Source organism: Onychomys torridus, chromosome 6 (assembly GCF_903995425.1).
Source record: "Onychomys torridus chromosome 6, mOncTor1.1, whole genome shotgun sequence".
NCBI classification, from domain to species: Eukaryota; Metazoa; Chordata; class Mammalia; order Rodentia; family Cricetidae; genus Onychomys; species Onychomys torridus.
The window spans coordinates 25,337,624-25,360,878 of record NC_050448.1 but is presented as its reverse complement, the minus strand read 5'-3'; the positions used below and the strand labels follow the sequence as shown (position 1 = coordinate 25,360,878).

The 23,255-nt window shown below is 33.2% G+C and overlaps 1 protein-coding gene across 3 annotated transcripts in view; it reads right to left on the bottom strand.

The window, feature by feature from the left end:
• The window catches only part of Pcdh10 (protocadherin 10), a 57,140-nt gene that overhangs the window by 27,844 nt on the left and 6,041 nt on the right, over positions 1-23,255 (bottom strand). For 2 of the 3 annotated variants that reach the window (XM_036190080.1, XM_036190082.1), the window contains exon 4: positions 15,416-15,721. In XM_036190080.1, coding sequence (XP_036045973.1) covers positions 15,416-15,721 — 306 coding nt within the window. Of the gene's footprint in view, positions 1-8,454; positions 8,737-15,415; positions 15,722-23,255 lie in introns of those variants that run through there. The other variant, XM_036190081.1, reaches the window with a different exon arrangement.

The following is a 23,255-nucleotide window of genomic DNA, read 5'->3' as shown; positions in this document are numbered from 1 at the left end:
GTGAATTGGTTACAAACATTTGGACTGAAGTAGAAAGGTCCCCAATAAAAGGCAAAGCTCTCCTTCAGCCTTGAGGAAGCAACTGGCAAGCTACAGCAAGAATTGATCCTTATTTAATAATTTCCAGTGTGGGAACAGGAAGAATGCCTATATCTGATAATAAGATTTAAATGTATTGCATTTGATAAACTCATAAAAATGTACTGGGATCGTAATAAACTTGTTAATTGTTGTTACATCTTTCGACTGGTATTATTTAAAACATCTTTAATTTAAACAAAATATAGTCTTCTGTAATTTAGCCAAAACAAACTTGCACTCTGCGTCTATATTTAGGTTATAGATTGAACATCATATAACTTTCACTTTAAAATAAATTATTGTTCTCAAAAACTTGCTCTCCAATTTCATATTTGGCTCACAAAATTCTGAACATGTAAAATGTCCTTGTGCTCCATCAGGAAATTTACATGGATAAATCACAGTTATTGGAGAGCACAAGATTTTCTTGATTGCATTATAAGGAATCATTCCTGAAATCACCAAATGTTTTATTCTGATAAAGCAGCCACATTTTCTTTTGTTGATATGATGAGAACATTAAAATAACATATAGATAGGGGAAAAAAAAAACATGAACTTCATGGAAAAAATGCTTCAGTGAATTCACTACAGCAATAGAACTCACAAGCTAATTAAACGCAAATAAGGTTAGTATGTCTTAACATTTTTCACTTCTATCGTTGCAAACAGCATTATTAAGTGCAGGAAGTCAGATGATTATAAAAAGTAAAATTTATTTTTGAACATGAGAAATGAATGTGAAGGAGATATAAGAATGCTATGATTCTGGAGAAGAAATTAGGCACAGACCTTAGTATTTTGGTCTTTTGTACTCAGGAAAAATAATGATATGTATGTGTAGAAAGATAGAATTTGATAGGTAAATGAATGACAGATAAATGATAGATAGATAGATAGATAGATAGATAGATAGATAGATAGATATAGAGATAGGTAGACAGACAGACAAATGTTTATTTCTCCTGGGTGTTTGAATTATTTGTGAAATAAATACACATACAGCCTTAAGACTGTGTAGAATGTAGACAACAAAAACCACACAGAATTATAAAGAAGTGGCATGTTCACAAAGAGTTAATTAACAATCCATTAGATAGTAAAGCCTGCACAGTTTCTTGGGGGTATTTCAAATCAGCTTTTGCTAATATCTGATAATTCTGTCTGCTTTAGAAAGATGTGTACCAAAGTGCAGATAGCTGGCTGATGGAGAGAATCAGGTATATTAAACAATTAAGTGAAGGACTAGTGTGACAAAATCCTCTGGCTTTATGTGTCAGTCCCTGACCTAAGTAGACACACACATCTCTTACATTTCACAGAAATGTGTGAGTTTCTATTCTAACAGCTGTTTGTGTTCTCTGAAGATTCAGAGACCCTATGTCTCTTACATGAAAGTACTAATAATATTAGGGGTAACAGTATTCTACCAGTAGCCATAATTTACACTAATGATCAAACACGACTATCAAAATAGAGAGGAGATAAGTTATATTAGACGTGGATTTATTTAATTCTTTCTTTTTATTTTTTTGGCTGGAAAGAATATAAATCCTTTCTACAATCAGTAAACCTAATTTTTTACATCCGATAAAATCAAAATTATTGTTTTCAAAATAAGAATTCTGTATCACTATTTGTTTTGCATAATCAAATGTCTTCCCTAAGTATAAATACACAAGTTGAGTAAAGTAAAAAGAAAATGAAATTTCAAAAGTTGTAATCCCGGCCTGTAACTAACATCATTGTAAAATGAATGAAGATTAATTGTTGCTACATATTAGACATTTGGTTCTGTAATATCTTATTGGATAAAGGGGTAAAGGAGGAATAGTGTACTTTTAACACATGCGCTCTGGGAAAGAATATATTAACGGCAGATGCAAAATAGTGATTTATTGTGAAAGGAACACTTGGTGTCTGATTTTTCTCTCTGAGCAAAAAGGGCATAATTAGTTCTATTTAAGCACAGAATTTTAATTTTGTCCGTACTCAGGCTGATGTCACTGTTCCCATTTTAACTGAATATATGTATGGTTGCTTCAACACTTAATGAATGCTTCCTTTGGACCAGGCACTCTACTTTAAATATGTTAAAATTTTTAACCTCCACAATGAGCTCCTAAGGTATGTGTTATAGACAGGAAAGAGTTACAGAAAGACTAAAGAAATTTTGTAGATAACATAGTTATTGGCTGAGTCAGCCTCAGTTTATCTGTTTATCTGTATAATAGAAGGCCTTCACTTCTCCACAACACCTCGGACATGAGGAATTGCATTAAGAACACCCTTGAGAAACCACCCTAGGCTGTGAGAACAAATAACATAAACTGAATCCTGTGAGAATAATATGAAAAGTCATGCATTCTAATGCAGTGTTCCAAGTTATAATGAAATCAAAAGTGATAAAATTAATGAAAGCTGGCCATAATACCCAGTGGGCAAGTGGCAAGACTACCTAGTGTTTCTCAGGTTTATAAATATTCAGAAGGACTGCTTGAAGTACTTGTTGGCCGTAAGGTTTATTTCTAATATAAAAGGGTGGGTGTTTGCATGAGGCATGTGGAGAACAGATGTGAGAACCACACCAAGCTTCTTCACTGTCTAGGATGACTGCAGAAGGGGCATTGACCTGCCCCCTCTGACTACCTAGACATGCTAAGTAGGAAGAGCTCACCTTCATGAAAAAGAGATGAGTTCATCTACACTGGATCGGTAGTTATTAAATACACATGTGTCCATTTCTGATTTCAGCCCGATATTGATACCACCTGTAGCTTCACTCTGGAGAGTTCTCCAGAGTATCAGAGTTTATTTACTTAGGATATTAGCTATATTTTAAATGAAGTTATTGAACTTTCTATTTACTCACATATCTGTGGAAAGTTCTTGAGATGTGATTTTTCTGTATATCAGGTAAGGCTGCAGGACATTGATGTAACAAACAAAAATAAAATACAAAATCTCTAAGATATAGCAGTACTCAAACTATAATTTTTTTTTAAAAAATGGGTTATGATGTTCTTGATAATAATTTATAAGGAGCACCTTCAGCACTAGTTGGTGCTCTCACTCTCTCCTTTTCCTCCTCATTATTATTATTTTTTTATAATTTTACACTATCATAATGCTCTCTAATAATTAATATGTAATTATAATAAATAACAGCAAATAAATAATAATACCGCTGATAGTCCTTTGAAATTGGAAAGTAAATGAAATATCTCCATATTAGGTTAAATAGGGTTTAAAATTAAGATTAAAGGAATATTTTTTTAGTCTATCAGGGTTTTTATTTAAATATAATATTCCATATTATGTTTTCAGTAATAATTATCAAAATGGAATTTCTATATCACTGAAAGATGAAAAATTGAAATGTTCGAAGATCAGATTACTAACCTCTAACTCAATTTTAATTGTGAAAGAAGAAAATTAAATTATTCAATGCCAGGTATTTCCTGCAAATATCTCACCAAGTTAATCCTGAATTTAGAAAACACTCAGTAAATTCAATGAATTAATACTGTTGCTATAATTCTACAAGTATGTTAACACCATTCTATTAGATGCATCCAGTTCTTTAGCTTAATTTAAGTCATAAAGAATTGAGTTCACTCCAACCAATGAACAAGACATTTCATTTTGTGTGTTATTAAACTACTTCTTTGCTGATAAGAAATAACACATATTATGATTACATACTTTCACATAATTGAAATCTTCATACATTTAATTCTAAAATTATTTACTGTAATCTGAATCTAACTAGCCTCATCCCACAGCTTGACCCCAGTGACTGCATTACATCATTATTTCCAATCCTTGCCTACAAGGTGGGCACTCACTAGGTATCTTTTTCTATTATCGTTTAATCCAGTCTTCATGTTCCAAGGTTGAAGCAACCATTTAATTGATTCTGTAAAATACAAAGCTCAGATATAAATGATCATGTGTGGCACTTGCTTTTTGCTCACTTTAACACAGTCAGAAAAGCGTGATCACTATGAATATGGGGGTAAGCATATGTGTAACTTGATCATGACAATTAACAAAATTCTTTCTTTTTATTTAAATGTGGGCTATTTCACACACTACCAAAGAAGATATTTTATTAAAATACACTGGAGAATATTATAGCATCAAATGTGGAAAATTCTCATATTAAGAAAAATAAATTAACTCAATAATGAAGTATCAGAAAATAAGATATGTTAAATCTCTTGCTAGCAATTTATGTACTATGACATTATAAATGGTCTGGGACATTTTAACATATGCAATTCACTTATTCAATGCAAACGCAGAGTATTTGATGCACATATACTTGTGAGAATTCTAGACAACACCACAAAGCTTTTCCTTAAATTATAATGCTTTTGCTTTTTTTCTTGGTGTCTTATTATCTATCATAAATCCTCATGTGAGGTAAAAGACAGAGGCCTCAAGAAACTCAAGTTTTCTACTTTAAAATTCTAAAGACAGAAATCTAAGAAGTCAATCACAATGACTCAGAAAAACAGGGGAAATAAAATAGTTTTCTCAAAGTTTCACCTCTGGAGAGCTGATCCTTCTCCCTTTCTTGTTGGACTCAGCTCGAGAATAACATTTTGTAAGAAAAAGCAACATCAAGGGCCTAGAAAGTGAGATTCTGTCAAATCACAGATGGCATCTGCATATGTCTGGAGTTTGTAAGCTTTGTATGTGAGCTTTCTCCCTCTCTCAGGAGCAAAGACCAATGTGCTGGCCAGGGCATTTCCTACAGAGTTTTACTTTAGCCTTTCAAGAGGCCAAATGCTTTCTTTTCTTCTCTGTCCTCTTGAAGATGGAGGAACTGACTGCTGCCATCTCTCTGTAGATATGTGATGTCATTGCTCCTCATGTCTTCTCAATCTGCCATTCATCATTTTTTAAAACCCTGTTTAGATGTGTTAATTTTCATCATGTTTATCTCTCAATTATAAATTTTCTTTTAATATTATAACATCTTGTGATAATTCTCTACTGGGTTTCAAAGACAAATAAGTTCTAGCATCTCAATTTTACTTCTTTTTTTATAATCTGGCATTTAACTTGACACATTCAAGTGTGTGTTTCTTAAAATCTACTAAATTAACAGCATATTATATTTAGTCAATAAAAAAGACATGAAGATGAGAGTGAAGCATTTCTGATAGACTAAACATAAAGATTCTAGCTATAATACACTATATATTCAAAAACATCTGCTCGCTAAATAGTCCTTTTCTATATACATTGGTAGATAATAAGACTTGATGATTAATTTTCCAATATTATCAGAACAATGACTTGCTAATAAATTTTAGTAGAATTTTACGTTTCATTTATTCCAATAATAGAAGCTTTAAAATACAAATAGAATAGTCAATGGTTATAGACTGAAATAGTTATAAACATGGAGTGGCAGTTATTTGGATAGGCCATGGGATACTTCCAATGTTTTGGAATCTGGACATAATACTGGGAGACATTTGGGGCACTAATTACATAGGGGGATCCTCATCTTGAGAAAATTCAAATGACATATTTAGGTATTTTCAGATATTTTTATGTACAAGACACTTGATTAAAATCTTAAAATATTTTCTATCTTTAAAGTGTATTTAAACAAAAATTAAGAGAATTATTTCTAAATATAAATAATGTTTAAATGACTAATGGAAATTTGGCTACCAACTACATAATCAATGATGGAAAAGTAATATTTTAAAGGACAGAGTATTTAAAAATATTTATAAATACATTGTTATATAAGTAAGCAGTACCTAATTTTCAGTCCAAATATATTTTTAGTCTTCTTTTTGAAATAAAAGATAACTATCTCTATTATAAACTCATGATTACAAATGAATTACACAACACGATTTCTGTATTTATTTTTAAATGTTTGAATGAAAATAAAAGAAAGTTATATTAGATTTTGGGTGAAACGAATTCAGTCAAGACTTGATGCAAAACAGAATATTCAGTATAAAATTTCCCTACCATTTCATATGACTGAACACACATAAAATATAACTTAATAGTTGGCAATGGCTATTTTATATTTTATGACCATTTGTATTACTAGAAAGAGTGAAGAAAATTAATAACAAATAAATACTTATGTTCATCTTGAACAAAATCATCTGATGTATAAATTATATAAATTTACATGTAATAAATCTAAAATATGCTTTATTAGATCATTTCAGATCACCTTCCCACTTTCTATACAAATTTTCTAGGCTTAGGATGTAAAGCAGCTAACAGACTATCACATTAACTATCATATTTGTGGACCATCCCCACAACCCTTCCTGTGAAACACTTTTAGCTTACAAAGTCGATCAAGTCTATACCATCAAAATGCCACTGCTATGTCAACTTAGTTTACTAATGTCACAGTTGACTCATGGCCTTAAGGCATGTTGCACTTCAAAAAGCAACCTACTGTATCTTAAATTAGAGATGAAGAAGGAATTAGTGTGCTATGACCATGTCTCTATCCACCAAATGTTAAAATAGAAAACATATCTGTAATTGATTTCACTCATTATACATTTCTTACATACACAGATGTTTTTGCACATACCCAACCTTAAAATCTATTTGGATATCAGGACAAAATATTTATAAAATGATTTTTTTTGTACAAGGAAAGGTTTAATTGAGTTTTTGAGTTAAAGGCCAACTTGAGCTATACTTCAAAGCCCTTTGCAAAAACAAGCAAACAAATAATTTTATAGATTCTATCTCAGCACCTGGCCTGGTGACACGGGCCTATGACTGCAACTTGAGATTACTGAGGTGGGAGAACCATGAGTTAGACATCGGCCTCAGCTATGTAGCAATACCTTGTCTCATAAATGTAGTTTTGTAGAATACAGTAGTATCTAATTTTCTTTACAAATATAGCTGTTGACATATACATGACATTTAAAATTGTTACTAATAAACTGAAGCCAAATTACCACTGTGTAAAAACATGTAATAATCAAGTATTCAATGCAAGAAGTAGGGCAGTCTAGTGTATGATTGGGGCAAATATTAATATTAAAAGGACAAAACACTACACTAACTACATTGTTTTCTAGCAATGAAAATTAACATCCTTGCTGCAACACACAGCACTGAAACCAGAAATGCAATTTGCCTACATTGCCATAGTTAACTTGCTGTTATTCTTGAGCATTATGAACTGTTAAGAAAAAAAGCTGACCTTAAACAGCAAATGGACAAATTAAAAAATTTCATCACCTATCAGTATATTAACAAGCAACTTATCCTGTTAGTGGCAGAAGATGAGAGAGGAGCTGATCGAATGTGTTCTTCTGTCAAGCATGACTTCAGTTAGTTCTATGTGTGACAACTGATGGGAATAATTAAAAACTAAATTTAATAAAGTACGATACTTCTGTTGAGTGTATAGTGTTGGTGTATACTCCCTCCATGAGTGTATAAATGTGGATGTGTCCATGTAACTTAATCATGAAGACACAACATAGAAATGTATTTATGATTACTTGTTGAACTCAATGACTTAAAGCTACAATTGATCATTTTGAATGGCACTCCATTGCAGAGACACTGAAACTTAATCACAATTATGGTCCGCAATGTCTCTCCACATATTATAAAAATGTGTCTCTGAAATAAAGTGTACAGTAAGTACACTGCTATGGAATACGAAGTACATGTGTTGAATATCACGTTATGGGTCGACTCTAGAATCAGAACTAAAACTCCACTTTTAAATACTAGTTTTTCTTCCTCACAAGTTGTTTCCATCCATGCCCTCTAAAAATAATAACATTCTGAGAGTCAATGCTTTCAAAACTCTACATTCTCTCCACCTGAAATGATTTTGATTGTTCTTTGCAGTGACTTGGAAGTCTTAGGGAACTTCAAACTTCAAGTACTTTTTATTCTTTATATAGCACCAGCATATACAAGACTGACTTCAGTTTTTATACACTAGCACTCATGTATGTATTTAATTATCTATTATTCTTTTATTATACTAGAGGCTGCACACATCATATAGTTTTGCAAATTTCAGACAACTTTTCCACCCCTGAGCACCACACCACACCTTCTTTTAATTTCTTTTTCAAGACAGTGTCTTTATAAGTCCCCCAGTTTGTGTTTGAGCTCTCTGCAGACCAGGTTGACACTGAACCTCCTGCCTCAGAATATTGAGTTGTAAATTATTGTTCTGTCCTATCAGGCAAAATATTATAAAATTATTTAATCTTAAACAACCAATATCACAATCTTACACCATTTTCAAGCTACATTATCTAAATGACTTTAACTCCACAAGGAAATGGAGTTTAGAAGACACACTCAGCCAAGAAGAGTCTAGGACACTGAGTATTGAATATTGTTTAATGATATTTATAGGCAAATCAATTTGCATATTCCAGGATTATCTACAAGATATTTATAACTTAAAGTATTCATATGTTGATTCAGAAATCCTCAGTATGATGAAGCAGGAAAAAAGTAATTCCATATGTAGGCGTTCCTTTTCATTGAATAATCCTACTTAGGTTTTAATTGATTATCTTCTTTTGTTAGACTCTTAGGATGGACAAATGCTTAAATGGGTTTACTTCCAATGTGCAAAACAAGAAAGAGGGTGGAAATGATCTGTAATATAAAATGAGGTACACGAAAATGTTAATATGCTAAAAATGAAAGTGTGCAGGAAATAAATTTCCCTTAGTTATACAAAGTTTCACAGCAAATGGAATATTATGTAAAAGAATGGCTAACTTTATCTGTTCTCTTCTCTTTATACTCATTCCTAAATGACAACATTTAACTAACCATGTATATCTGCTCAAAAAACTTAATTATAAATGGCTTGAATAAACATTATTCATACAGAAGTTAAATAAAAAAGAGATGGCTAAATCTAGAAGAACATGTGTAGTTACTAGCTTCATGGAAAGTGGAAGATGGAGGGTAATACGTGAGGTGCTCAAAACAAGAAGCTGGCCAGCCTGGTCTCCAAAGCAAGTTCCAGGAAAGGCACAAAGTTATATAGAGAAACCCTGTCTCAAAAAAAAAAAAAAAATCTGGAGAAAAGCCTTACAGACAAGGTAAGGAATTGGAGTAATTAAAATCCTAAGGGTCAAGAGTTACAAACCACTATTGCATATCCCTGGGATGTAATATGTTATAAGAACAAATCAAAATAAATTTAAATTCTGAAAATGTTGAAAGAAAAAAATCATAATTTAAATGCCATGATTAGGTGTATTTCAATATCTAGAGTAAGTCCAAATTCTACTGCCCTCTCAAATCCCTTCATATATCAACTAAATAAGGGATTAAACTAATTTAAATTTTTAAACAAGGAAAACAAATGTTTGCCTTCAGAGTGCCAAAATTGTATTATGTCCAGATATGTGAATGGATGAATAATGATAGCATTATATAAAAATCTACATACTTAAAAAATGTACATTCTTTACTGTACATAAGTGGTTTAACATATACTATTCATTACTTGGTAGTTCTGGATGTGTCAAGAGAGTAATTGTGTCAGGGGAAAACTTATAGGACAGAAGCAAATTCTAGCAACATTTGTAATCGCTAGGAAATTGCACATTATCTTCAACAATGATCACAGAAGTTTATTCTCAGCATATGATTAAGATTATAAAAATCAGGTCAATTGAATTTAAAAGCATATTTAAAGGGCACTTTAAAAATTGCAGAGCTATAAAGAAGTCAAGAACAATGACTAAAGAAACTGTAAGAATTCTTTAGCAAAGGGATTAGAGTTTTCTTGGACGGATATTAGTTTGACATCATCCAGATGTAATGACGTGTGATATCATGAATTTGGCTATGAAGAAGCATAATGCCTAAGTAAGAAACCATCAGCAGTGGTAGATGTGCACATATGAAATAAAGCACTCTGCTTCACAGCTGCCTCTCAGAAGACTTTCCATAGCTTTCTATTCTATTAGTTAAGACACACCAGAAGCAGGAAACTAAAGAACAAACTGACAGGTTAGTTCATGTTCCTAGTATTACAAGGAGGACCCAGGCCACTGCTGTCTTCAGTTAAGTTCAGTAATGATAGAAACTGGGAATTGATTAATGTTTTGCACATATGTGGACTAATGGGATTAGGTGGAAATCTAATTCTATCAGTAGACACAGGGATGAGTTTTGCTACTGATTATTTGCTGCCATTAGTTTTCCATAGAAGTGAGTAAAGTATTTGTTTACATATTTCTTCATAACCCTGTAGTCGGGGCAGTTAATAGAAAAACGGCACCACTAGGGTGAGATGATCTGGGATTTGTCAAAAAGGGATAAAGTCAAAATTTAAGTAAATTAGGCTCATGGATCTGGGTGTGAGGAAAAAAAACAAGAGATCAACAAAGCTCTCAGAAATGTTTGATTAATAAATAACAGAGCTTGGAGGAAAAGTGAACATTCAAAAATCTATTTTGTAGAAAAGGAAAATCATAAAAGGCTTTCCTTCATTTACTGATGGCTATAACTACATGACAGAAATGTTTTTTAAATACTTTAATAAAAAACACTTCCTTTGTAGATTTAACATCAGATGTACTGCTATACTTAGGGCATTAGAGGAATAGATATATTCCAAAGATACCACCACACAGGGTGATATAAATATGCTAGTAATGAGTATCAGTAAGAAAAGTCATTTTATTTTGAATTCTGTATATGCTCTCAACACACTATTGAGTTCAGCAAATTATGAAAACTCACAGAAGGCACACTGAGATAATGAAGACATTGGGAGAGATGTTACTAAACAAAGCATGTTCCTCACTTCCCATCAGCTCGAGGCTGGAAGTGCTTAGAAGCAGATGCCAAAAAGATCTTTTTACCAAAATTGGATCTACTAAGTAGAAATCTAGGTAAATTGTCAGCAATAATTTAGTTGCAATGTTTTAAATTTTTTATCTTTTCATGTGGTCTGGGTGAGCTGCAAAACTTTAAAAGAATGCAAAGCTGAAGTAAACAAAGAGGGACAGGTGATCTCTTGCTGTGCAAACATTAATCGAGATGCTTCTAATATGAAGGCCCGATGGACTATGGTATGTTTTAGTAAGTGGTTTCCCTCTAAACTATTGAGTCTAGAAAACTCCATGGGTTTAAGAAGTTTTCAAGAACATTACATCAGTAAAGTTTAATTACTTCATTCAATATGCTGAACAAGTTAAAAAAAATCCCTATCACAAATACATGATAAATGAGTATTACAAATCGAAAGGAAAGAGGACATAAATGAACATATCTTAAAGAAAAGAATAAAATCATCAGAAAATTTTCCTTGTGTATCCTATACATTTATTACTGCATTGCCTCTGCTGTCTAATTTGGACCACACTGATTCACTGACAAAAGCCTTAGGAGAAATTTTCACATTAAAATATACTCAAAAATGATTCCAAATATCTCAGCATAGTTTTAACTATTCAAGTTTTTGTCAATTATATAAGTAACACCTTTATTTTAATCAACTGCATATTCAAGCTGTTTTTAAAGTGTGTGTGTGTGTGTGTGTGTGTGTGTGTGTGTGTGTGTGTGTGTGTGGTGTGGGTATGGGTATGTGTGTGCATACACAATCGTGAATGGGTATGTACTTGTGCAGTGCTTGTGTTGGTGCATGTGCAGGCCAGTGCAGGTTGACATTGTGTCTTCCCAATCACTTCTCTGCCTTATTTTATGAGAGAGTGTCTCTCACTGAACCTGAAACTCACCAATTAACTTAGATAAGCTGGCCACACAGGGCCATAGCTGTCTCAGCTTCAAAACTGCCAGGGTAACTTGCGTGCCTACATTTTATTTGGTCATGAGAACCTGTCCTCATACTGCCTTGCTTGCATCCATCTTCTCATCTCTGTGGTTAATTTCTGCTTCTCATCTTCTGAGACTAGCCAGATTGTATCGTGTAATACATTGTGTCATTTGAAGAATGAAATTGCTTTAAATAAAATGTCTACAATTAAAAACATATCCTAGGAATCCTTATGACAGAAGTGCAAGGTCATTTCCAACCTCCAGAGAATGCTTTTTTCCCTTTTTAAATTGGTTTTTAAATTGGCAAAAGCAATTATTAATTTTAGTTAAAAGTTAAGTTTTTGTTTTAGGATTTTAAATACTCTAATAAAATGCAAGGTGAGGCTAAGGTTGAGGTAAATCTTGGTAAGATATCTTTTTCCAAAATATACAGTTTTACCACAAGTATGAAATCCATATTTCTGTAGTATGAGTAGGAAAACACTGGTTAGGCAATGTTTGTGACTAAGGAAGTATTGATAGAGGTGATCAACTTGATGCCAGTTATTTTCAGTTCCTTTTTGAGTGAACAGATCGGGTGGAACTTTGTGGATGTTATTTATGTGTTAAGAAAGAATGTGTGACTGGTTGAGATTGCCACTTCAAAGTGAACTTCATTTTCATTGTGTGCAAGCACCTGGTGTCTTTTCTTTTTCTTCAAAAGTTAGTATAACTTAAAAAAAAAAAAAAAAAACTATCAGAGGCATAGTAGTCAGAAGTTACCAGCATAGACAATGATCTGATTTGTATTTTTATCCGTGTTGCCCTTTTCTCAACATTATTATAAAATTACAATGGTTACCTCACTAGGCATTTTTGGAAACTTTAAAAAATTACTAAATATATAGCTACCTTCCTAAACATCAAATGTATATTACACTCATTATAAAACTAAATGCATAGTTAACAAAAGTAAAACAGCAGCCTCAATGATTATCTAAACATTCTGATTAAAAGCAAGTAATTAGTGTCAATTTTTAGCTTTTATAATCACACGATGGATATAGTTTTTAATTTAGAAGATGAGAATATTTCCATTCCTGATGATAAATGACACAAAATTAAGCCCTCTCACCATATGATGGGGGGTGGCCAGAAACCGCTTGAGTATAGTGTGTATGTACTATTATACAAACAATAAAATTGACTGTGTCTATTGACCCTGTGTCAAGATATAACTTCAAAGATGATTGTCTGTGTCCAATATAACATAAATCACTAGAATATTATTATTTTTAAAAAGGAGAAATTCATACATGCTTAAAATTCAGGGTGAATTAAGTACATTATAAATACAAATGGCTTTTTTTGTTTATTCTCTACTTGGGTTACACTTCAGTTCAAACACTGAGGATTTAGAACAGTATTAGTGGGCTAAAATCGATAGTGAAAAATATAGGCCATAATTAGAGACTAATTTGATTCAACAGACATGTTCAATCAATATGCAACCAAATCTAAATTTACAAGGTACAATAATAGATATTTTATTTGATTATGTTAACACACATACTTATGAAATCAATGGTCCCTGAACTCAGGCTTCTAAATGAGAATAATAGATTCTTAAAAATAGAAAATTTTGCACTAAATTAAGGACAGTGTTGTTATTTATTAAAAAGTATGATTACTATGATCATTATTAAAAACAAAAACTAGTCAGTTCAGAAAATACTTTCTTAGTTGTGACAAATTCCAGTTTTATAGAAGAGTAATTTGCCAAGTATTGTGCTCACTGATATTATAAAAGGGAAGTTGCTTTTCCATTATCTGTGGAGTGTATTTACCTGACAATATGCCCTTTAGCATTCATTTAAAAGTATATGCTTTGATTCCTTAAAATCATATATCCTTTAGTTTTTCTTCTTGAAATTGCCAATGATAGCTTTCTATAAAAACATATTTCTTAAAATTACATAAACAAGTTAGGATTATTCATATTATTTTGGAAACATTTCATTTTTAGAACAGTTCAAATCTTTAATTCAATTTGAGAAGATCTCAACATGTTCCTCCTAGAATGTGTGATTATGTTTAATTTTGGATCTTAGACTCTCAATAATTTATGTACTTATGCTCTTTATATAGTATAAATAAAAATGAAGCCTAATCAAATATCAGTGATTAATAAAAGGCATCATTAATAGACTCTGTAATACTAAAGTAGTGTATCCCGTGGAGTCAGTGATGTTCCTATGTAATTTGAGAATCTGAACACAATCTTTCACGAAACACCCCTTGGTCACTATTGACATCACTGTTTATGAGTCTGATGAGGTCCTCAGTGGAACACTCGACTATTCTTATTGTTCAACATTAGAAGCCATGACTTCAATGGGTTTACTATGTGATTTTTGTATTACATAGTCTTAATATGTACACGTTATATATGTATATATATTCAGTTTGTTTTCTTCAAGTTTTTTTTAATCTTTCCTATTTTATCAGCTCAAATAGAAATGATACATCTCCAGTGTTTCTCAATCTTTGTTTCTGGCTTATGATCCAACAAATATTTTCTTGATACTATAAGATGAAGGAATATATCAAATGCAACAGAATTTATATATCAGGTAGATTTTGCTTTTGATTGAGTTGCTGTGGGTTTTACCTCTATTAAGTATTATTTTTTATATCAAGTATTATTTATGTGGCTTAGCCAGAATTGAATTATACATAGTACTCATCCATTAGCTAAAAAGAGATGATGTCATGGAGCAGATACTAAATGGGAAAATTTCATTACCAAGATCCTCAAAGGAAATCTATCATAGAAACTCCAAGCATTTTTATTGGTCAGATGGCTATATACGATAATCCACTTAGATAATACAGTTTCTATATTGAACTAAGGGCCATATTTTCTGTAGTCTCAATGCTACAAGATCATTGGTCCCTCTATCACACAGTACCTCTGACTCTGATTACCGACTTGAGTTCTTACCAGCAAACCTCCTAATCTCTAGTGAAAGCTCCATGAGGTCTGCATGTCTATACTACTTTTTAAATTTGGTCTAATGTGCTTAACTTCCTTACAATAAAACCACAATTAGCTGATGATAGCAGCCAATAACATTAGGAAACATGAGACTAGGCCAGGGGGCATAGCTCAGGGGTACAGTGTTTGACTGGTATGTACAAGTCCCTCAGTTCAATACCCAGAAACCCTTACATTCCCCAAAAGTACCCTGCCTTTGACTAGCCCTTCAAATTACACTGAAATCAAGTAAGCCAGGGTTCCACACTCTAGGTAAGTAAAGAACATCTGAAAATATTTTTCATAAAAGCCAAGCCTGTGTTTTGTTGTAAATACAACCCTAACACCAGAGGCCACTTTCCTGAGAACTGTCAGTTTTCCACCCTGTAGTACTGCCTAAACCTAAAGATGATTTTCATCAACGTTTCTAAGAACTCAAACTGTTTTCAGCAATAAGAATGTGGACCTTTAGTTCTTAAGAGGAACTACTTTGATGTAAGCTTTTGTGATACTTACTCAAATATGGTGGTTTGTAAGGCGCTCGTGTATTAGACAGCAATCCGTCCAGCTCCTTCCTCTCCAGGGTGCCATGCAAGGCCTTCTCCTTGCCGAAGGTCGAGAAGGACCGTTCTGCTCCAGGCTGGGCTTCAGGAGGTTCAAAGACCTCGGTGTCTGGAACTGAGTCCATGCCGGGGACATGAAGGTTGCTGCGGTAATCTGCAGCCTGGCGTCCATCTGAAGGGACAAATGAAGGCATCCAGCATCGGTCAGAGTGGCCCAGCGCTTTACATTCCTCGGTGCAGTTGGAGAAGAGATCCATACCTGGAAGAAAAGAAAACAGTAGAGAGGAAAAGGGAAGAGACAAGAAACTCCAGATGTAGTCACTATGGGCAGCTGTACAGTTGGGAAAAGTCTACAGGCAAGGTAGTGATGGGTGAAAACATTTTACTAAATAAGTAAATCTGATGGAAACAAAAAAAATTCCCAATATCATTTTCCCTATCATTTAAAGCAGGATAAATGATCTGCGAACATAAAAAGTAAGACTCTGTGGCAAGGACGTCATAGAGACAGTTTCTAAACTCAGAATACTGGTGCAAAAACAATGCTGGCTGTCAACTTCTTAACAGTTGAGGAAATAGTGAATAGAAAGAGAATATTTTAAAACTCTCTCGCGAGTTACTAACATAGGGAAATCTCAGCCATAGGCTTTTTAGTCGGTATCCTCCAACAATGTATCAGCTGATGGTCCTACATACACAGAAAGGGTATGCGGAGCTTGGACAACAATTACACTACAGACTTTAGATTTCAAATAGAAGGTGAAATTCAACAGAAATTCAGCCCAAATTTGACAAATGGCCAATGGCAAGAATTATGTTTATTTTGTACATAGGAAATAGTGTGGTTCTTAGTTTCCTGGGAAATTAGTTCCTAAAGGTATCTGTCACTGGAATTCAGGCAGTCCATATGCCTATAAATTGCTTATTATTTACCACCTTGCACAAACAAAAAACAAATGGCTATAATTAGTGTAGCCGAGGTAACCAAATGCAGTGAGAATCCACTATAGATAATATTGACATATTCCTTAGTGCTCATCGGTACTGTAAATGGTTGTCCTAGTCAACACAAACTTCTATGTACCAAGATTGAAAATGACACTACAAATTTTATCACACTCATTGACAAGGCAGTTAAATGTTACCTGATTGTGACCAAGAAAGTCTATCTAGTTCTTGAATCATGTACAAGAATTTGTATGTAATATTTGTGTGTGTATGTGTTCATGTGTGCAGCTGTACATGTAACTATTTGTGTATGCATGTACAAATAAGAGAGGTCATTCCTCAGATGCGACCCACAATTTTTGTTTTGTTTTGAGATAGAGTCTGTCCCTGACCTGGACCTTGCTAAGTAAGCTGTGCTGTCCGGCAGTGAGCTCTAAGATTCTGCCTGTCTCCACTTCCCTACACTGGGATTGCAAGTGCATGACACCACACCCAATCCAGCTCTTTGTACTTGGTTTCTTGAACTCTAATCCTTAGGCTTCAAAGGCAAGCACTTGACTGATTCAGTTATCTCACTAGTTCAAGAATATTTGAGAGCTGTGGAATAATATCTTTCTTTTGGGGCAGGGGGTGAGACAGGGTTTCTTTGTGTGGTTTTGATGCCTGTCCTGGCTCTGGCTCTGTAGACCAGGCTGGCCTGGCTCTGCCTCCTGAGTGCTGGGATTAAAGGCGTGCACCACCACCACCTGGCACTAATATTTTTGTTTCCTTTCTTCTGGTTTTTGAGACAGGGATTTGCTATCCAGCCCATGCTGACCTAGACATCTCTAAACAGCCTAGGTTAGCTTGAAATTCTTAACTGTCCTGCCTTAGACTCCCAAATATAGTCAGCTGTCACCATGCCCGACCTGATACTTACTTGGTGTAGAGCACAACACAGAAAAGAATATAAACAGAAATATCATTCCAATGCTTTTCTAAACATACTAGTATATTTTATTGAATGTTTTAAACATTGGAAAACCTTTCTAGTGTTTTAAAATTATAACCATTTTCTTATTTGTGTGTGTCTTTGTGTATACATACTATAGCACATGTGTGGTCAGGTCACAACTTGCATGGGTAGTTTCTCTCCTTCCACTATGTGGTTACTAGGGATGAAACTCAGTTCATCTGGCTAAGTTGCAAGGAACGTTCCCCACAGAGGAATCTAGTAAGCACAATTTTGATTCATTTCAAATAACTAAAGCATGATTAATTTATATCATAAGGTCTTTCAAATGTATGAAAAGCTGGGACTTTTAAATTAACATAGAATATTTAATGAGTATACTTGACTCTTAATTGCACAAATATCTAGAAATCTCAAGCTCTCTAAGGAAGTTTTAATGTTTCAACAGATGTTCTGTGTTGCTCACTGATTTAAAGGATAGTGTACTTGAAAATATTTGTAAAAGACAATAAATATTTCAAAATAATGAAACTTATAGAATTTGCATGCATTTTCTTTTACATTTAAAGGTCATTAACTACAAAAAAAAATCCTTTTTGAGGAAACAACACCAAGTTAATTACCATGTGTTAATCCCACTAAATAATAACTTTTCATTTTAAACAAATCTATGTATAATGCTAAGTCCATCTTTGATTATAACATCCAATTGATAACTTTGATAATTTTCATGCACAAGCCTGAAAGTGAATTACTATTGGGTAATCTCCTGAGGAATTTAAATACTGAAGCAGAATTACAGAATCTGACTGGGACCAGAATAGAAATCCTGGAGATGTTTTACTACACTCTAGACAAACCCTATTTCTGCAAAGAGATATACATGCTAAAAGAGAAAGTGAATATCCCTGATACATGTTCATATGGTGCATAGGTGGCAACCCAGGCACAAGACTTCTATTTGGATCCATTGTTAGTGTAATTTTCCCTATTTTATTTAGTGATGGGAAGAAGAAGGCTCTTACACAATATCACCACAGCTCTTGTGTAACACATAAGTCATATTTAAGAAAAAATGATAATGTGTAATTATTTTTAAGAAACATTTTGATAATAATTTTTAAGAATTCTGGATCATTAAGTTAAAAATATTAATGTAGATTTGTCATATTCGATCATGGGAAGATAAATACTAATGACAGATTTTCCAGTTAATAACATTTTTCTTCATACAATTGATGTATATCATGGTAAGGCAAATTCAGCCAAACATATGAAAGTCCAGCCATTCATAAGTTTTTATGTGTTCCTGACTAGTATTAATTGTAATTCAGATTACTGTCATCTTGTTAGTAAACCAATGTGCCAGTGTTAAGATAGTTCTTGATGTTACCAGATGATATTTGGTAGAAATTAGTTTATATTTAACTATATATTTAATTGTACAGGGTTTTTTATCTTGCAAACTTGACAATTTTTCCATATCTCCTAATATTGGTTAAAATTTCCTTATACTATGCAAAAAAGTTGTATGGATTGAGAAAGGATAAAAAGCATTTAAGAATGCTATTAACAAAAATTAAGGAACACTAAAAGATTAGTACAGTGTCATTTGACAAAAGACAAAATTGGTAAGCAAGGTTTTAAACAAATTTATGGACCTATGGAGTGGAACTGTCTTGGCAACGTTATACATCATTGTATATAACTAGAGCGGAAGGTGAGGTCTCTCAAATAGGGCCTGAGAATTTCACCAGTTTTGTCAATAAAACAAGGGAGTATATTTCTCATGAGAAAAAAATCAGTTCTAGGAATGAAAATGAAAACCACAGCATAATCAATAAACTTCAAATAAGGAACAGAGAAATTAATAGAAAATAGAATTTTTTCCCATTTGTCATTTAGATAAATAGTTTGAGAATGAAATAAATGTGTCCCATTAAGGGTCCTCACGCAGGGGAGCTGTGAGATGACTAACAATGTTCTTTTATCATTCGTCATTAGTCACATTGACTGTGTAACTTTAATTACCAAATGCATAGAAAAACCTTTCTCTTTTTTGTGAATGTGAACACATCAGTGACGGGGACGCCAGTTCCATTCCCTGTGATGCAATTCAGAACATCCACTTTGTTAGGATAAGTTCTTATGGCTCAAATTGAAGGTTCAAGGTTTAATAGCTTTAATTTATTTCCCCTTCAAATGCATTCATGATTAAACCTATGTCATGTGTAGAGACAAATTTTTGAAATTTTGATACATCTACGAAATGTCTTAAGATATGTAATTTTACTTGCAATCATTATGTCCAATCATTTCTTTCCAATCCTCAGGTATAAGTTATTCTGCAATTATTACAGCTGAAACGAGAGACTTAGATAAACTTTAAGATCCATGTATGTATATTTTAGACAATCGCTGTAGGTGGTTCCCTGAGAAATGTTATGATTAAGAAAGAAGTGTATCCAATTTGTTTTTGTTTCTGATAATAGATAATACTTCTTTCTAATTAAAACTTCAGTAAGTATGATAAAACAAATTTAAAGAAAACAAACTTCATTTTTGAGAAAATTTCCAGCCACCCTTCAAATATTCAAAAATACTTCATAGCTATTAACTACAGTTATAGGGTAGGTATAATTTTTAAGTCTATGCCAGGGTCAGATATGTCTGGTTACTCATTAACATATGAAAATACACATCAAAATTCTATCCCTTCCTCTCACCTTTCAAACTGTTTATAATTTTCTCCATTCAGTATTTTCTCCTCCCTATTTTCCCAGTTATTAGCATCCTCACATCATCAGACTAGGTTCCCCAGGAACCCAGACAAGCTTTTGTAAACAACCAGAGTGAATTCCCTGTATTTATAAGTCAACATCTGAAATATTACTGGAATTAAGAAAAATATATTTATAGTTCATGAAAACTAAGAATTCTTTGGCAGATGTTGTAGCTGTCCAATGGATCCATGTAGCACATGATATATTTTACTTATTATCTTTTAAAAATTGATAATTCTAGTTATTTTTAAATTTATATCTAATAGTTACTGTATATGATAAATAAATACGTTAAATTCTTTTAACAAAATATTGTAAGATAAAGCTGGCAATTTTTAGTTGTTATAAGTGACTAAATTACCTAAAATTCTCCCTTTCAATGTATCTTTTGAAAGAGAAAGGCATTAAAATAAATCCACAACTTGTTGTGGTATTTTCATAGTGTAGGCATTTAATAAAGATCTATTTCTTACAACTAAATAGATTTTTATAAATATACTTCAATAATGTTAATTATATTTAAAATCCTATAACCACGGTGCTATATCCTTATTCTAAGATAGAAAAATAAATCTTTTAGCATACTGACTTGCTTTATTAAATCTGCTTTTTAGCCCTTTGGCTGTAGTTAATCAGTTTTCTCTCTTGTAAAAGCTTATGCAAGCCTTCACCACATCTGCCTGGACATCTGCCATATCTCACTGATACATCAATAGTGCACTGGAAAAAAATGGAAAGCACCTTGAGAATGCTATAGAAAGCTTGTGCTACGGAGCAATGGTCAAGCCCAGGAATATTGTGCATGGAGCCAGGTGCAGTGGCCAACTGAGAAAGCTCATGTGACTCTCTGCAGCTGCCTTCATGTCGGCAGCCTTTCTGTGAAGAAGGCTGGGGGCTGCTAAAGGCTTAGATAGCAGAAGAGCAGGAGGGAGAAAAAAAAAAGAACATAACAGAAGACAATAAATATAAGTCATGCAAAAATAAATAAGTATAAAGTAAGGTTAACAGAAAAATGAAGAGGTAAAGCAAAAGTTAGGCAATTTGAACAGGTGAAGCAGTAAGCTACATTGTGTGCTGGCAAGAGACACAAGCTGAAAGAGAGAATTCAGGGTTTTTAACCTTTTTACTTTTATTCCTATCATTTTAAATTTTCTCCTAATATGTTTAGTGAGATTTGCTTAATCACCTAATTTTGCAAATTTGGAAGATCAACATAAGTTGCCTTTACCAAGAAATAAATCACTTTTTTTTTTTTTTTTTTTTTTTTTTTAGCAAACTTCACTTCTGATATATTTCTGCTGCTTGCTGAGAGGTTTATAACCCAAAACAGTAGTATGAACTGCAAATCATCACTTAGTAACAAGCATTTTAATTTTATGCATTCAGATTTTTACATTAAAAACACTCAGAATACTTTTTTACTATAAAATTAAGCATATGACAACTGATCAATTCAACATGAAGGTGCAATTACTTCTCACTGTAAGTGCTCTCTTTCAACTGCAAAACAGCAATTATTGTGCCCAGTTTATTGTGTCTCCCCTGTAACCCCTGCGCTGCATAAATGAGAGGTGTTTCTATAACACCTCTACACATTTAACAACTTAGATATGGGGACAAATAGTTCAGCACTTTGATGATGAAAACTAGAAACTGCCCTGTCTATTTAAAACCTATTGCAGATCACATTTTTGCATTTTAATGGTCCTTAAAAGGAGCTGAAATCCCAATTTTGTTTTTTTGAAGAATCATTAACAAAATGACAACAGTATGTGAAATAAAATAGCTCCCATGGAGACATGGTAACAGGAATATCTAACAAATTTCGTCTTCCTTGAGAAGATTTCTCCATTCCTCTCTCTCTGCATTGGTTGTTAGGCTCATTATGTACGTCTAAGTGACTAGATTAAAATGTTCACAGAGACTGGGGTGCTACTTAAAGAAAAAGAAAGAAAAACACAAAAGGGAGTGGGTGGGAAAGAAATAAAATGCATGTAAAGTAACATGTAGCAGCTTTGTTTTTCTTGTGTTGAATGTTTTGTTGGGGAAAAAAGGCTGGGATTAAATTAGAAACTTGGGGAAAATATAAATGAATAATTTTAAATATACAGTTTTAAATGATAACAATAAATCATATGCCACATATAGGGCAAAAATGAAAGAGACTTTGTACTCACATATAAACTGCTGGCAAGGTCTGGTTTGTTGTCAGGATCCCAGACACTAAATAGATGCTCTGTTCACTTAGCGTGAAGGCCCGCAAGGGGCAGGGACCTCCGGGGATTCTTGGCAGTTCTCAAGTCTCATTAGGTCTGCATATTAATGACTTGAAGCAATATAAAGAGACCCTTGAGCAGCCTTTTTTTCCTTTCCTCTTGCCCGGGTTTCCCAAGACTAAGCAGCCACAGACAGAGCCACAGAGCCCACATTAGCCAACTGAGAGGCTTGTAGCAACCACCGCTGCCAGGTCCTACTGGGTGTGCATTGCCCTTTGACACACTGCCTCAGCACCATTCCCAGGGCTACCAAGTGTTTTAAGGAATGAATACTCTCTAGGACTAATATTACCTTGAAAATAAGGAACCCCATCATTTTATAGAATAAAATCGAGGTCAAGTATCTAGAGAGCTAAGTGTCTCCCAGCGGTAGCCCAGTGATGGACATTTTTCAGATGTTTTGGGAATTTCTCAGGCTTTTCATTTTCTCATGTGTCAAATAAACATAGAATTAGGAAGAAAGAGAATTCAGCAAATATCTTTCATGGGTAAAATCCAAATGGAAGTAGAGGAAAGCAAATGATTTTATGAATTATTTTTAAGGTATATAATTTGTTTCTTAGGATATTTTTAGTATTAGTAATTAGTAGTATAATATCTTACATATCATTAAAGGTCAAACGCGTATAGAAATTTTTGAAATAAAATTCAATTTAAAAGTTATACTGTATTAAACTGCCACCTGTGACCATTAGCTACTCCAAAGGGTTACTAATGTTCTGAATCCTAGAGTCCCAGGATTGAAAACTAGACTTTGAACCTATTTGTGAGCTTAAACATCATTTCTTCTCAGGTTATTATATTTGGTATGTAAAATACATTTCTCTAGAAGGT